The sequence below is a fragment of the Aristolochia californica genome, unplaced genomic scaffold (assembly GCF_029961685.1).
Source record: "Aristolochia californica isolate CCGP_79_NKW_82.1479 unplaced genomic scaffold, dmAriCali1.0.hap1 SCAF_15, whole genome shotgun sequence".
NCBI classification, from domain to species: Eukaryota; Viridiplantae; Streptophyta; class Magnoliopsida; order Piperales; family Aristolochiaceae; genus Aristolochia; species Aristolochia californica.
In genome coordinates, this window is record NW_027181826.1 from 521,372 (window position 1) to 538,253 (window position 16,882).

The 16,882-nt window shown below is 40.1% G+C and overlaps 3 protein-coding genes across 3 annotated transcripts; all 3 read left to right on the forward strand.

Annotated features, from left to right (window-relative positions):
* The first annotated feature begins 1,266 nt into the window (after positions 1-1,266).
* LOC137951389 (pathogenesis-related thaumatin-like protein 3.5) lies at positions 1,267-2,254 on the forward strand. Its single transcript, XM_068798006.1, has 2 exons — positions 1,267-1,353; positions 1,466-2,254. The coding sequence occupies exons 1-2, from the start codon at positions 1,308-1,310 to the stop codon at positions 2,152-2,154; spliced, it is 735 nt and encodes a 244-aa protein (XP_068654107.1). The 5' UTR covers positions 1,267-1,307; the 3' UTR covers positions 2,155-2,254.
* Positions 2,255-12,120: 9,866 nt separating this feature from the next.
* LOC137951080 (uncharacterized) lies at positions 12,121-13,117 on the forward strand. Its single transcript, XM_068797653.1, has 3 exons — positions 12,121-12,165; positions 12,278-12,605; positions 12,789-13,117. The coding sequence occupies exons 1-3, from the start codon at positions 12,127-12,129 to the stop codon at positions 13,031-13,033; spliced, it is 612 nt and encodes a 203-aa protein (XP_068653754.1). The 5' UTR covers positions 12,121-12,126; the 3' UTR covers positions 13,034-13,117.
* Positions 13,118-14,709: 1,592 nt separating this feature from the next.
* On the forward strand, positions 14,710-16,815 carry LOC137952229 (UPF0496 protein 1-like). The gene has a single exon (XM_068799319.1). The coding sequence runs from the start codon at positions 15,516-15,518 to the stop codon at positions 16,632-16,634; it is 1,119 nt and encodes a 372-aa protein (XP_068655420.1). The 5' UTR covers positions 14,710-15,515; the 3' UTR covers positions 16,635-16,815.
* Positions 16,816-16,882: the final 67 nt, after the last annotated feature.

Here is a 16,882-nt window from a genome sequence, read left to right on the forward strand (position 1 = left end):
TCTCATGGTTTTCGAGGGAGTGAATTTTCTCCTCCCATTTATCCTCTCATTTTTATTCAATTGTCTAGATAAAGAGCATTTCTCTACTAACTCTTCTTGTGAACTGAAGGGGCTCAGGTTCAATAAACACAGGTCACAATGGGATTATTCAATTCTAACCTTCTTGAACAACCTGATTAGATGTACCGAGAGTGACCAGTGAACTGATAAAAGAGCTAGTGTGAGTCATAGAATTTGCAGCAACCATGCAGATGATAATACTCACTATTTGATCATTATTTAAAATAGATAAGATCATTGGGGCCCAACAAACACACAGAAAGGCTGTCAGCTTGGCCATGGTTGCTGCCCTATCTAGACGTCTAGGGTAAACTTGTCCCCTTAGTTTCAGCCGTGACTCCAGTACTCCAATTTTCTAACTTGAATTTAAGGTAGTGTCCCCCAACCCAGTCTTTCTGTTAAGGGCGGAGTCCCCTGGAGACTACCCTAAAACTATCCAAGCTTTGGTGGGATCGGGTTTCTTGATTTGTAGGTGAAAAATATAGACAAAGAAGGAAAGGTGAAAAAAGCAAGTAATCCATGTAACCGATGCTCAGGTGCATCTCGTCTCGATCTGACCGGAGCGTGACATGGGTGGTTGGTTGAGCTACACTTAGAGCCGTTGAACCGAAACAAACGGTCCAAGTCGTGCCTGCCGACCCGATAAACTGCCAAGTACGTCACGCACTGTCAAACCGCTCGTAACGTGGGTGACTGTGCTTCTGGGCCCGCTTCTCTGGCGCCAACGTGTCTCCCCCGACCAACCGACTCCGCTTCCCCTCAGTTGTCGACATCCACCGGACACGACTCTCTTCGACTGTCACGTGATACCAAGAAAACTTAAAAGCAATCCATTTAATTTCATTTTTTTATGACCAAAAGGCCCTCGAAAGAACACCACCTGATTTAACAAACCATGGGTAACATAGTACTTTCCATGTCGCACATGCTTACGTCATCCTCTTAACCCTTCGGTGGAGCCCAGTTAGCGGGGATGATCAACGGCCAGGACTGGTTGACTTGGTAACAGTGCGTTTCGGGTGAAAAACTTGAAAAGTATCGGTCGCCGACACCGGTTTCCCGTTGTCGGGTTGAAAATGTGTCAATGATTTTTAAACGCGGATCGCACGTAATACTATAAAATGAATTTAAATTTAGGTACGTAAAAAATTTTGCATTATATATAGTAAACCCAGTAACCCATCTTCTTCTAACTCGGAAGTCTGATTACAGGTATCGGTTTTCGCTGCTGCTCGTGTGATTCTTCAATGGCGATTCTGCACCGGTCTCTTCTTCTAATAGTCCTCTTCCTCGGTACGTGCTTTCTCTTCGTTTCTGTGTCTGGATAGTGGATTGAATTCAATTCAGAGAAAGGTTAGGATTGTTGTTAACTCGCGGTTTCTTTATTTGTTGCTGTTGATTGCAGGATTTAGGGGAGTTCCGGGAGCGGTTTTCACTTTCGTGAACCAGTGCAATAATCCCGTCTGGCCGGGGACGCTGTCCGGTAACGGCGCCGCTCCTCTCGGAAACGGCGGGTTTTTGCTTGCTCCCGGAGCGTCAGCCTCCATGACGGCCCCAGCCGGGTGGTCCGGACGCTTCTGGGCGCGCACTGGGTGCTCTTTCGACGACGCCGGGAACGGGCGGTGCTCTACGGGCGACTGCGGTTCCCTGAAATGCGCTGTCGGAGCCGGGGGCGTTCCGCCCGTTACTCTCGCGGAGTTCACGCTGCAGGGCAGCGGTGGAAAGGACTTCTACGATGTCAGCCTGGTGGATGGATACAACGTGGGGATGGGAATCAAACCCACCGGCGGCACGGGCGACTGTCAGTACGCCGGGTGCCTGGCGGACCTCAACCACAGCTGTCCGGCAGAGCTGCAGCTTCAAGAGGGCGACGCGGTGGTGGCGTGTAAGAGCGCCTGCTCGGCGTTCGACAAGCCGCAGTACTGTTGTACGGGCCCCAACTCCTTGCCGTCGACCTGCTCGCCGACCACCTACTCCCAGATATTCAAGACCGCCTGTCCGACGGCGTATAGCTACGCTTACGACGACGCCTCCAGTACCTTCACTTGTACCGGCACAGATTATGTAATCACCTTCTGTCCTTCCGGCCCCTGAAGCATCATCCATCTTCATTCTTCTCTCCACAATTCACAGTTCCAGGCGACCCATTTCTTCTTTCTGCTAGTAAATACATATCAGTTTATCAGATTGTGAACCTCGACATTCCTGCTCTCACAGTTTTCATTAAATTTTCAACTACGAACAATCTTATTAGATTTTAAAAGGAATTTCTTCTGGGTTTCTAGATTAATATGATAGAGAGAGGCGCGATGGGTGTGGGGAATTTTCTGTTCCCTGTAGGCCTCCGCCTCACCTAATCCAATAAATCAGAACCGGTGAGATCCTTCATGCGGAGGGTTTGCTTTGAATTTTACAGAGATAACGGGTTCATGCAAAACAGAATGGAAAAACGTCGCTGTTCTTTTGGTTGGGTTGGTGACAAAACGTTTAAAAACATTATTAACGCCAGATCCATCATTCTGTTCGGCTCTACAAGATCTGTTGTTGACGCTCTGGTTTTGTTTCATTTGCAAGATGGGCAACTCGATCTTTAATTTGAAAGCCGACATAATCTGGGACTCCTTTTTTTAACTCTGAGACGCATCTGGATTCCTTAGGGTAACGTTAAATCATTCAACAGAAAGCCTGAATCGGGTCTTGACAATTTGATCCTCTGAAGTCCAGCTCGAGGAATTCTGCCAGAATTCGCCTATGATCGACCCCATCAATTGGAGCAATAAGTTGAATTTACCTGAGCTCTTGAATCTCTGCAACGGTCATGGACAAAAATGGCAGCAGTGGAGGCGGGCTCCACATGCAGGTTGGAAGTATTGACAGGCCTGAGTGGAGCACCCGAAGCCTGTTGTCTCCAACCTTGTCTCATATTTACATAGAGATCTGCAAATAAATGGCTGATGTTATCAATATTTTAAGAGATAAGAGTGATTTGTGAGGTTAAGGAGCATAAAAACGCAAGAGGACAGACGTCACTGATCAGCTGATCAGCTCAGTAAAATTCAAAATTCAGTTTAATCAAACCGCTTGATTGTTAGGGAGAGTAAATCCAAACATAGTGGCCAAAGTGGGAGGGAGAGCAGCAACTAGTAAATTTAGACAAGTCCTGCCCATGAGCCCTTTTCTTAATCTGAGCTGAAGTTTCAGCTGTTCGGTTTGGGGAGGTCCTCATTGTTAGAATTATGGTTTCAAATATATTATTTATGAAATAAAATTATATAGGCGTGGGGCCCATTTCTAGATACTTTGTCATTGGATGTTCAATACAGGGAATAATAGCCAGCGCATCCCCCCTATAGAGGTAGATTAATAGGGTGCATTGACTTAGTGGACACATCCCTTGGGAATAAGGAGATGTATCTCTCTTGAGATGATATATCCTTATGAATAGTCATTAATGCCACACCCTTTGAAAATCTATAAATTCCTCCAGGGTCTTACGAGTGAGGTTAATGCTATTTGCACACCCAGTCTGGCTGAACAGGAACAAGCATATCACTTGTAAACGAATTATCAAAAGTTATCTTGTGCACTTCAAGTTTTATTTATATTCTTTAAGATGAAAGGTACGCTCTCATTATTCTTCTTATTTCAATTCTATGATATAAGTATGACTCTCGTGATAGGAGAATTATGTAGGATTTAATATTTATTTCTATGATGTTTATTTTATTATTATTAGACATCAAGTCTAACACTCATGACTTCCAAACCAGGCCAGCAATGGCACTTTGGTGCGGGGAACTGCACTACCTTCTCTTGTAAAAAGCAGATCATGCAGGCTCAAGTGAACCCCAAAAGAGCTAAGGCAACTTTCATGCCCCTCTTAATGGAGTAACATTTTCCATTGCCACAGCAGTTTCAAGGACAAGAATCCGCACAGAAAAAAAGATCTATCACAAAAAAGGTTCAGATACTAAGCAAATAAACTCTTTTTGTTTCTGCTGGATATTGATTCATACAATCACTAGATGAGGATAAATTAAGTCATCATACCCATAAAACTCAACAAGGCAATGACATTTTCGATCAATAAATCAAATCTCCACTGAAAGTACATGAATATAGATGATGGAAAATGGCATACTTCTACACAGGTCCTTGTAAGTAGGGATATCAATTCGACTACAATAAGAAAGGGCCAGAACAAGGCCTTTCTTTAGCTACAGAAAACAACAAAGAAGATGCTGAGATCCACAGAAAGCAACATCTAGAGATCAAAACTATATCCATGGCAGTTTTCCAGGCTTAATTCCATATGATACTAATTTGACTCTCAGATTGCACAGAATTTTTTTGGTGAAAGCAAAACAGACAACAAATTAGGCCATTAAAAATGTTTGTAAATACTGCTAAAAAACCAAAGTTTTGCTAAAGAAAACTCAGCGAAGGGGAAACAACATGAGGTTGTTGATCCAAAAGCTCTTTTCAAAGAGTCTCACTTGTTAGAGCGGCAATCACAACTTCACCCACAGGTACATGATTATTACAGAAAAATGGACTTGTTGGAGGAATGGAGCACTCTAACACAGTTAGAGGTTCCCAGCTTGCAGTAGCAGGTCTGTTTAGGCAGAACGGCCCTGCTTCGCCTCTTCGGTCTCCATTGAAATCGAGCAGCTGGAAACCCAGTCGGGCATTTGCTTCCAGTTTCTTCAAATACTTGCATCAGGATAAACCTTGAATTTCCTTCAACAAGCTGCTTTGAATCCCTCTGAACTTCTTCTGTTCTCCAATCAACCCCACACACACACACACACAAGGTCCAAAGACACGAGGATCAAAACCTAAACAAGCACGACCTGAAAGTTGCACCTTTTATTCAAATAAAACAAAAAACAACAGAGGGTATCTAACGGGAAGAAGGGGGCGGAGCAGGAGACGTGGGAGACTCCTTCCGGAGTTCTTTCACCATGGCCACGAGCACCTCCGGGTTGAAACCTCGCTCGCAAAGCGCTATCAGAATGGAGAGGGTGTGGCGATCGAGACCCGTCTCAAGAATGTTGGACATGTGGAACGCCAATTCCAGGATCTCGCGGGCATTGCGAGCAGCCTCCGGATCCATCTGCCTTGCTCCGAAGTTCGGATTAGGTAAAGAAAAGAGAGGGAAAGTTGAGAAAACTACTGCACCGGCAGCATCTTCTGACGCGGTGGTGTTCTCCGCCTAGCCAACAGAGAACGACGGCTGCCATCAACATATCGAATTAACAATAAGAAGATGAAGAAGATAGAACTGAAAAAAATGAAAATGACACAATGAATTGAAGGCTAAATTATATAGAGCTCAACTTACCCCCGACACAACCAGTGGCAATTTTTGACTTCTTCACAGACACGGAGATTACGGAAGAGAAAGCAATCAAACAAAAGGGGAAGAGAATGTAAAACCCTAACCAGTCGCACAGTCATTGTTCGAGTGAGCCAGATCGAGAATTTCCTGCACTTGCCGGATCACTTGGGCTCGATCGGTGGACGCAATGTGAGGTTGAGGTTTCTAACGAGAGGTCAAATCGTAGTATCCAAATAATGTAGGGGTAAATTACAACAAAAGTCCGACGATTCTGAAACAACCTATGGACAAGTTTTCTTATTTCTGAAAGCAAAAAGAGGGAAGCCAAATGTTTCGGTGTTTATTCTTGGCTTGGGATGGGACAAATCATTGCATGGCAAAGTTTTCTTTAGAGCACTCACGATCTTTGAGTTAAGATCTGGGTTTGCTTTTTTGCTTTCTTTCTCTTTTCTGTCTTTATCTCTACTGAAAGCAGGTGCCCCCAAAACGCAGTTAAGGCATCATTGAAATCCCTCAATGTCATGACCCACCTACTGCTGAATTAAGAAACTTCCCAGACAAGAAAAGCCAAGTGTCCCACTAAGTAGAAATCTCCATTTCATGTGGAATCACTATTTTAAGATTGCGAACTTTGTTTATAATCTGCGGTACTCAAGACTGGAGTTCCTGTGGGACTGATTCCATGAATAGGACCCTTTCTCTTAATCCTATAAATGGATTTCTCAGGTACTGTTTCTTGTTCCCATCTTCTCCCGAGTCCTTTCATGAAAGAGAGATATTCCACCTTTTTTCTTTCTTCAGTTCCCACCTAACAGACTTGTACAGAAAAGCTGCTTATCTTTGTTGAATTGGAATTTGAAGAAAGTACATCTCTCTCCATGTTTATGCTTCAGGAAAGTGCATCTTGAAACCCACTGAGATGGGACAGCTTTTATCATTAGTGGGGAAAAAGAGACGAAGCCAAAAGATAAGAGAATGTGAAGAATATTGAAGAATGAGGAGACTGATTGAGAGAAAGACTGGGATGCAGAGACGGTCCACCATTAGGTTGGCACTGATTTTTGACATTGCTCTTTTCCTTGTTCAGAAAGATTCATGCTGATTGGTGGTACTGGTAACCAGAATCTTCCCTCCCCCTTTTCATCACACATCTGTCTCCAAATTACTACCAGTCTACCATTTCCATTTCAGAATTTGAGTATTAAAACAAGATGAAAGCAAGGAATATAAGACTGGGGTAAGGATTCTCTGATATCTAAAGCTTAGCCTAAGTGTTCTCACAAGCATATTCATGAATAACTTGAAATGTCCAAGAAACTTTCAGAAAAAGGCAGCAAGTCCTTTTGCTCTCTTTTTCTTTTGAAAATTGAACCTAGATCAGATTTATTCCTAGACATAAAGACAAACAGATGGTGGTGGCAGGCAGTTAGGCATCATTTTCATAGATCCAGTCCAGTGGCCCCTCAAAATCCCAATAACAACATCATCCATTAAAAATATTCATCAGTCATGTCCCACTTCAAAGAATTCAAAACTCCTGGGTAACTTCTCAGAAACACAAGATGCTGCAGAGATTAAACAACTCATGCTCGATCATTCATCAGAAGTCTATTTCCCCTCAAAATCTCTTAAGATACACTATCAGTTCTGGGTTTCAAGGAGAATATAAAATACTAAAACTTCTCTTTCACTGACATCCATTCCCATTTCATAAACGTTCTAAAGATTTCACGGTCAGTTCAGGGTTCCATGGAGAAATTAAAAAAAAAAAGCAAAGTTTTGCTTCCACTTACATCAAGTCCCAGTTCGCAAACAGTGTCGATGGTGAAGGGTTTGGCGCATTCCATTTAATGTTCGAAAATTGATTCCGGCTTTGGACATTTGCGGGTCTCTGTCTCAGTTGAAAGGTCTCCTTTGGATTTGAAAGTGGTTGAGCAGGCGGCCTTTATAAGAAAATAAAAAACAACTGGTCAACAAGTGTGACTGGCTCGAACTTTGAGGCAGTGTATGGGCCCCAACACAACCCCACCGGCACCGACTCAAGGAATGTTCACGTGGAGGTGGGGCCACTGTGCAAAATGCATCTTTGAATTTTTTTAAAAGGGGTTATTCTAATCATCATCGTACCCTCGACCATGCATCCAAACCCATCCCGAAAAATGGAACGGTTGACGGTTAGGCCCTTTTGGGGCTTCCTCGGGAGTCGCGGGTGTGGGGGTGGCTTTTGCCAATTATATAACGTGCCATGCACGTTAAATTATGTACTAATTAAGCTTGATTAGATCATCTTAATGGTAGTTTTGGCTCTTTTGCATTTATGACGTATGGTGATATCATAATTGATAAAATTATGATGTCATTATTGTAATATTTGTTAACTAAATAAAATTATTTTAATTAATTAATTAATTATTTATTTATTTACAACATTTTTTAAAATTAACAATTAAACATGTAATTTTTTTTTACGACTATTGATACAAACGAGAGGTAAGCGTATTAAATTTTTATCCATATCAAATATCATTAAATATCAAACATATATCAATTTAGACGTTGTCATGTATCGAGTAGTACATTATTAAGCACCGAGTCAATACTATCTAAAAAACCAGCCTGTTAGGAACGAAATGCATAGGAACTTAACCCCAAGACCATAACATACACCTTGTATATCATATTATGACCTATTAAAAATTTGATACGTATTCCCTAATTGAATTGAATTCAATAAAATTTCAATTGATACGATCGATCTATGTTGATCCAATATACCCACCGCTAGCCTAAAATCTAAGGTTATCGGTACTACTAATACAATTTGGATATAGATTTTGAACTATTCGATATACTCCTTTAGTTGATACAGGAAGAGTTTGAGTTACCCGATACGAACCGATAAAGGGGAGTATATCAGTATATACGATTCTTAACCCGTTAAAATCCATATTTTTATTTCTTTTTATGGTTAAAAAACATTGGAAAATTAGATTTCTTTATTTTCCCCATATTTTTTTCTTTCATTTGGAAGAAGATAAACCTTGAAGAGGTTCCTAAAACGAATCTTGTCACTGAATAACGACGGGGTCAAGTGGAAGACTCCGCGTGGGGCCCGCATTCTGACAAGTGGGACAGCGTCTCCGGAAACTAACTCTGCGGTGAGATTCTCTTCGGTTTCCCTGCAGTCACTGTTAATTATTTGCTTAGAAGGCAAGGCACTTATGAATCGGGTTAACACAGCAGAAGATTCCAGAACCTCGCCGACTGGGAGCAATCGTGTTGTTTTACTCTAGAAGATTCCTCGGAATTTGTACATTTTATTAAGTTAATTTTCTTGATTTACTTGAAAATAATCGAAATTTCATTTTCTAACAAATTCCCTTTTTAATTAAAATGTTAAGCATAATTTTACAGATTTTTTTACATTTGCGGAGCTATAGAAAATAATTTAAAATTAATTATTATATTTATGTCTATAATATTACGAAAATAAATAATTATAAATACTAAAGTAATATTAAATAAAATAAGAGTAATCAAAAATCAGTTTAATAGGGTTTAAGGTTCAGGTTTGGGGTAAAACAAAAAATAATTAAAATAAAATAAAATTACTAAAAATTACACAAACACTAAAATTTGGTGATTTTTTTTTGTTTAAATACTTATTTTACAAGGTGAATTTTGAAGAACCCTAATCCTTGCTATAGAAAACTCAAAGTTCGACACTCCTAAAATTCTATTTGTGTCACCAAACGTGCGACATATCTGCGATATGGGCACCCGCACCCTTGAAATTAATAACAAAGATTAATTATTTACAAAATATTTTAAAAGCCATGTTAACGATTTAATTATGTTAATCTTTATCAAACTGGTTGAGTTGTCAATAACAAAACCAAATAATAATTTAAATCAAATTTCTCATTTTCACATACAAAATCAAAGTAATTGAATTTTAAGAAATATGACCACTATCTATTTTTTAATTAATTAAGAGAATTTAATAGAAAAATAATTTGAGATTTTTTCTAGTTGTAAAAATTAAATTAGACAAAAATGAAGCATATTTTAACCATCTGACGTACGCAGTGAGAAGGATTAGAGTTAACAGCAACCGTAATATTGACCGGTAAAGTTGGACTGCTGCGAAGGTTCCGCGAAGTTTTGTTTAAGGACGAATCATGAATGAACACGTGTACCGTAAATCTTGTAGCGGAGAGTGTCGAGGAGCGGCTTTATATGAGAGTTGAGAAGCAAAGGATCCGCATTGGCGCGGAAGAAGCAGCAGTGACCGATTCGTATTTGCTCTCCGCGGAGGTCAGATTTCTTCGTGTTAATTTTGCATTTTTCTTTTGGCCTCATCGGTTCGCCTTTTTGTGCTTTCATCATCGTTTTTTGCTTCGGTTTTTCGAATGGATTGTTTTGAACTTGAGTCTCAGTTTGAGATTTTGAGGACTCACAGTCCTGCATCGATTTTGTTTTTCCTGTTTTTTTAGTGTTCTACTCTTGTTTATTTCTGTGATCTCGATTCGTTTTGGACTGTTTTCGATTTTTTAATACACTTTTCGGTGTTTGCGTATGTGTCTGAAAATCACTCGATTCAGCGTCAATTCATTTGTTTTTTTCTGTTTTTCCTTTCTGTAGTGTTTTACGTTTTTTCGCTTGTGTGATTTGATTAATTGTGTTTTTCTTTTTATCAGTGAAATGTATATTCAGTTTACGTTCTTGTATATTCAGTTTCAGCTCCCGGAGTTGGTGATCATTGAAAGACGGTTATCAAATTTATTTGTTTTTCAAACCAGATTCTTTATTTTTCTTTTTAAATTGTAGTACAGAAACTCACCGTTTTGGCTGCGGGATGAATTCTGACCTACTGTTTTTTTTTTTTGAACCATTTCCGTTATAGTTAGCTCAGTGGCCGGTTTTACAAGTTCTGTAAAGTTGAGTGGATTTGGCCGCATGCTCTTAGTGAATTTGAAGTTCAATGAGATTGTTTGGTTTTGATTTTTATTTAAAAAGATTCTTTTAAATATTAGCATATCCAAATTTTATAGTCTTTGCTTCTCTTCTGTAGTCTCAACTTTCGCTGTCCGTAAGTTTTTTAAAAAAAGTTTGTTTAGAATTTTTGACTCCTCTCTGCTGTTTGTAAATCAGAACTTATTTCGGCTTTCATAAAAGCATTGTTTTTTGCTTCATTGTTCAACAACGATGCACATAATTCACAGCTATTAAGTTATAAAACTTTCCTTTCTCTCGCCTATTCTATCGGTCCTTCCGGGGTTGAGTGTGCCTCAAAATCCACAGGCGATCATCAACTCAAAGGTAGTAACCTTTTCCTCTAAAAATCCAGTAGTTTTGAGAGTTTCTCCAAGTTCAGTGACAACGAAGGCAGAGTTTTATCTTCTCCTCTGTTTTTACATGTAGATTTCTCCAATTGTTTTGCTTTTCTAGGTGAAGTTGTTTCTAACTATTAAATTGCCAGCACCCTGAGTTACGCCGTTCGTATATCTTATTCCATTCATTAATTATGCCATTTCCAGCGTCCTCTGCTCTTCTTGAAAACATATTTAGAATATTTTTCTTTTCACATCGTTTCTGAATATCTTAGCGTTTTGCTTGATTTGATTACCATTTTACCTACTTTTTTTTTTCATAATTCAAAAACTAGCTATTATTGGAGCCACGCAAATTTGATGGGTTTACAACTGCATTGTGCGTCGATGCATGTATTATACTGGTTTAAACGATTAATGATAGAGTGGAACTAGTATAATCTGGAGTAGCTCTGCTTGATCAACCTATTGGCACCTGCAACTCGAAATTTCTCTCTTCTTTCTATCCAGTTTGTCCATTTTGTTCCTTAACATTTACACTCAGAATGTGGATTAGAGTGCTGTACGTTATTTTTATTTTTTATTTTTTGAGGAGAAATTTGCTAATCGTGTTGAAAATCTCTTAACAGATACTAGATCCTAATTTGCTCAGTAGTACCAGCTCAACATGTGTCCTGTCGCTGCTCCTGGTGATTACAACGTTCAAATGACTGACGATGACTGTGCGGCTCACCTGAGACGAATGGCAAAAGGAATCCCAACCCCTGAAGATGTGTTGGATATGAATCCTTTTATTCGTCACGCAGAATACTTGCCACAAGGCTAGTATTACTGTTTCCTTTTTGTGTTTTCATGCTACGTTGATTAATTCCCTTATGATTTGTTAAGGGAACATAATTGACCTGGGGCTTAATCCCTGCTTGACCGAGTGATACCAGTGTTCTCCATGAAAACTCATGTTCTGTTTGGTTCGTTTGGGGTAATTTAGCAAACGTAAATACCAGCGCTGTCTACCCTTCAACAGCTAAAATGCTTATTTTGGATCTTGCAGGTGTGTTGTTCTTGGTCAATTCGCAGGACCCAAGACATAGTGAAGCTGGATACTGGGAAGAAACAGGACGAATCTCGAGACTAAGTTCTGTATCACCAATTGTAGAGAAGACAACTATGCAATTCTACGAAGGACAGGCCCCAAATGGAAAAATTACTGTTTATCTGATGCATATCTACAAGCTCGATCGCACACAGCAGGTACTTCACATTCGAAATTCCATGCTTTTCGTTCCCTCTGAACCTTCCAGTCAATCGTCAAATCTTTTTCTATTTCAGTACACTAAGTGGCTGTGTAGATCAGAATTTGATTTGGAACTACATCTGGCAAATTTGGCGAGAATGGAGGAAAACCACCCTGCTTCCTCTAACGATTTCGAGGTACATAATAACTGATTGCTCATAATTGTCTGAGGGCAACTTTGAATAAACTTACAGCAAGTAGATTGGAATGCTTTCGATAAATCGCTTGAGCTTTCTAAACTGGTTGCAGGTTGTTAATGGCAATGAGCGCAGGCCATCGGCGACCTCAGAGAGTCAATACAACCCATTATCTGATCTTGCGGAATTTTATTATGACGAACCCTATAATTTCAATGGAGAAGACTACTTGGAATTCAATGATTTGATGGATTATCCATCTTCTTCTAGCCAGAAAAATTCGAGTGCCGTGAGCATGAATTCTGATTATTACATGGACTCCGAGGCCTCGTTCAGAGAGATGCGTAACGATGGCTATCCAGAAGAAGAACGAAACGTAAATCGTATGGTGTCTACAACCAGCGGATCGATTCAGGTGCTCATGAGACCATCACCTCTAGGTATGCTAATCCCTTCCTACTTCGAGCTCGTTTTTTTCCCCTTCTTTCTTCTTTTATTTTAAAACTAGGAATTAAATAACTTAAAACTTAATTTTTCTTATTTCACATTAATTTGTTATCCTATACAGTCAAGTTATACTAACGTGATTTTTTTAGGCTAATGAAATGTTCATGTATTAACAGTTAGTGAACACAACAAGGAGACCAACCCCATGACTACCGACCCTCAAAACAAGGGAGGTCTCACCCATCCTGCGGCAACTACAGACCGTGCAACAAGCCAGGAGACCAAGAAGTGGAAGAGTGTTGCTGAAGATGCTAAAGGGAATGCCATTGCCGGTCCATCTAATTCATCATCGGGAGGGAAAAGAAGTGGTAGTAGCCTTGCTAAGATGGCGATGAAATTTTTATGCGTCTCCCCGTCATAGATTTATTTATTTATTTATTTATTTTTACCGTATCCCACCAGGACGTAGAACACAACACCAATCTAAGAGTTCAGACCTACTGCTCAGTTCAGTATTGACTAGTTAATCATGTTAAACACTACCTAGATTTTGGCCCCTTCTTTAAGAATTAGGACTAGGGGTTTTGATTAATTAAGATTCAAACTTCTGGAATCAAGACTTACCGGTGAGGATTTGACCAAAACAAAATAATCGAATCCCTCCATACAACTTGATTAGCCGAGGAGTTTGGCTCGAAGAATTGTAAAACCATGGTTCTTACTCTAACTTGAGGTTAGCTAAGTTAGGTTCCATTTGACTTTGGGAGCCATTTCCTGAAATCACTCTACCAGAGTCTAATTATTGGCTATCCAATTATCCACGTGGCAGAAAGTGAGCCAATACTTGGGTCGATTTATGATTCTATCATTAGTTAGGCCAAAATAAGGCTCACCTTGAGTGCAGCAAATGATTTCTTGGTGTCGGCATGGAATTAGCATGGACCCGCGTATTTTGCGTGGCCCGAGATCGTTTCGGGGTTTATGGTAACGGAAAACCGAACTTTCGACAACACGGATAAAGGAGCAACAGGCTTAACGGAACCCGATACCTTATATTTTTGCATGACGAAAATACCCTCTAAGTAGTTATGAGAGTACAAAACTAAAACTTATTAGGTTGGATTGAGGGATCGGCCTTGACCCATCAATACGGGATAAGGATTACCCGATTTAGTTGGGCGAGTTGAGATGGACTTTTAGAGACATGAGAAAATACCTGGCTAATTAGGACCGTTATAATCCTCATTAATGATTAATATGTATCTTATAGTGGGTCATACTCGAGCTTAACAGCGTTTACACGTAGTTGTCTTTTCAAAGAAGTCTATGGAGTTTTTGGTCATTCGGCCGTGGTGATTAAAGTAGCACGTGAGAAAAACGTCCGATGACGAAGATTAATCTCCTCCGAGGAGAGACACCATACTATCCAATCGAATAATACCACGTGTCTCCAATTTACGTCTCTTTCGACTGGGACGTGGTGAGTCGTCAACAGGCGGGCGAAAAAGTCCGACGAAAGCAAGCTGCAAATTCCCGTCGGTTTTGATTCCTCAGGAAATGACCGCGTGGCTGCCGCCGGCAATTAATCATTATTACCTTCGACAAGATCGCCTTAATTTTTCCCATTTAATGATTAGCGTCTTCTTCTCTATAATCGCTCCCAATGCCTTTTTTTATTTACTTAAATACCCTTATTCTTTTTAGATATGTTTATAATTTTATATATTTTTATGTGTCCTCCTGAATAAAATTTTATTTTATTATTTTTCATAATCAATATAAATATAAATTTAGTTCCTATCAAATTTAAATTCAAAGTACAAAGTTATTTAAAATTTAATAAAATAATTAGCTCCTGTCGAATTTAAATTCAAATTAAAAATATTTAAAATATTTAAAAATAATTATAAATTATTCTATAATTTATTTTAGTATAAATTTAAGATATATAAAATACCCATGAAATTTACAGATATTTCTCAGTGGAGGGGTATATTAGTAAATAAAGTCTTTAATCTCTGAAACACAATGGGCAGGAGTTTTAGCCATTTTGATGGCGCAGAAGGCTTGGGCTCTTTTACTGGTTCGTGGCTTCTTCCTCTCTTCTCTTCCATGTCAAGCTTCGCTCCCTCCGTCCATAACCGTTGCTTCCCGCGTTGAAACTGTGAGAGAGGGGTTGCTTCCCGCGTTTTCCACTCCGCCTCATTGTCTCATGCGTACAAGCCATTCCTCTGTTCCTCTTTTACTCTCTTTATCTTCTCTCCATGTGTTTCTCTTTTTTCTGACGTTTTTCATACTGAATTCCCAGCAAACTTCTGCTTTTCCCCTTTTTTAGCTTCTTCTGCCTTCCTGCATTGCGTAGAGCCCCTCCCTTCGTTTCTGCTGGTACCGGTTTTTGACATTCCGTCCTGGTGATTGGCTCTGAAAACTCGAAATTCCGTCTCTTGTTGGACTGGGTAGATTTTCGATTTGGGTATCTGGGTTTGGTGCTTCTGTTCGGTAGTTGGGGTATCGGCGGATTTGGATGGACTTATAAATAATGGAATTGGGTTTACTGGGTGTTTCTTACAAGTCTTTTGAGTTTTTGGTCGGACGGTCCGAAGTATCTAGATCGAGTTCTACCTTTTAGCCTTCCGATTTGTGAATTTTGAGCTTGCATTTAATGTGCCTCGGTTGGTTTCTGAGCTCTTGGTGCAACTTACGATAGATTCCATCTACGCCTGCTTTCAGAAAATTGAAACAATCCTTCTAAGCTTCTGATCAGTTTACATTACAGAATCGCCCAAAGTTTGAGCTTTCATTGGAGTCTTAGAAATAATTTCCATCTTTGTGCTCTAATATATTGTGCTTGTCTTTTCTAGTGTCTTCATTTGGTTCGGAGTTGTTTTGTTCCCTTTCCGGTCATGGGGGGTCAGTTCAGCAAGAAGACGGGCGAATCTCCGTCAGTACTCCCGCTCCCGGGAAATCTATCTTACACTGCTGAATTAAGCTCCTATGCGGCTGCCTGTGCGATTGATCCGGACGTTCAATCCTTTGACACCACCCTCCAGGCCCGCACCAATCGTGTCATCAACACTCTTGCCGGTGGAGTGGAGGTACGGTCCCTTTCGTTTGATTCCCTGAAAGAAGTCACTGGCTGCCTGCTTGAAATGAATCAGGAAGTTGTGAAAGTCATTTTAGATTGCAAAAAAGACATTTGGAAAAATCAGGAATTGTTTGAACTGGTAGAGGAGTACTTTGAGAATAGTCTACAAACGCTAGACTTCTGCACTGCACTGGAAAAATGTCTCAAGCGGGCTCGTGACAGTCAGCTAATTCTCCATGTTGCACTACAACAATTCGAAGAGGAGCATGATGGGAATAAGAAGTATCTGAGGACAATGGAGGAGTTGAAAAATTTCAAGGCTGCTGGGGACCCTTTTACTGAAGAATTCTTTCAAGTTTTTCAGTCGGTTTACAAGCAGCAAATTTTGATGTTAGAGAAGTTGCAGCAGAGAAAGAGCAAGATTGATAAGAAAATCAAATCGGTGAAAGCTTGGAGGAAGGTTTCCAGCATCATATTTGCTTCAGCTTTTGCTGCTGTTCTGATCTGCTCGGTTGTGGCAGCTGCCATGGCAGCGCCACCAGTAGCAGCAGCTTTGGCTGCAGCTACTTCCATACCCTTGGGTTCTATGGGAAAGTGGTTTGACTCACTCTGGAAGGACTATGAGGTTGCGTTGAAAGGGCAAAAGGAGATCATCAGCTCGATGCAGGTAGGGACTTATATTGCTATCAAAGATATGGATAGCATACGAGCTCTCATGGACAGGATGGAAATTGAGATCAAGTCCTTAATTGATATTGCTGACTTTACCCTCAGAGATAATGACAGAGTAAGGATTGGAATTGAGGAAATAAAGAAGAAGCTAGGGGTGTTTACGAAGAGCATTGAAGATTTAGGTGAACATGCAGATAATTGCAGCAGGGACATAAGAAGAGCGAGAACCGTAGTCCTGCAGAGAATCATCAAACACCCAAACTGAGTTAAGATAGAGGAGCTTCTTCATGTAACCTGCTCAAAATCAAAATACTCATGTAGATGATAAACTGTGTGATTTTTTGTGACATATATTATGTGATGCACAAAGGTCTCTGACTAGTATTCTGGACCAATATTTTGAGGTCCTATTTATGAAGAAGAATAATAGAGGCATAATTGAAATGTTTTTAGGTCTGATCTTTAAGTTTCATACTTTTTATTGTTTTCATCTGTGACGCAAAACATGTTCCA

Bases quoted from the DNA above. Each gene is read 5' to 3' on its own strand.
- LOC137951389 (XM_068798006.1), top strand. From the start codon at position 1,308: ATGGCGATTCTGCACCGGTCTCTTCTTCTAATAGTCCTCTTCCTCG. The intron at 1,354-1,465 runs GTACGTGCTTTC...TGTTGATTGCAG, and splicing joins TCTAATAGTCCTCTTCCTCG to GATTTAGGGGAGTTCCGGGA.
- LOC137951080 (XM_068797653.1), top strand. From the start codon at position 12,127: ATGGAGGAAAACCACCCTGCTTCCTCTAACGATTTCGAG. The intron at 12,166-12,277 runs GTACATAATAAC...AACTGGTTGCAG, and splicing joins CTTCCTCTAACGATTTCGAG to GTTGTTAATGGCAATGAGCG. The intron at 12,606-12,788 runs GTATGCTAATCC...ATGTATTAACAG, and splicing joins CATGAGACCATCACCTCTAG to TTAGTGAACACAACAAGGAG.
- LOC137952229 (XM_068799319.1), top strand. From the start codon at position 15,516: ATGGGGGGTCAGTTCAGCAAGAAGACGGGCGAATCTCCGTCAGTACTC.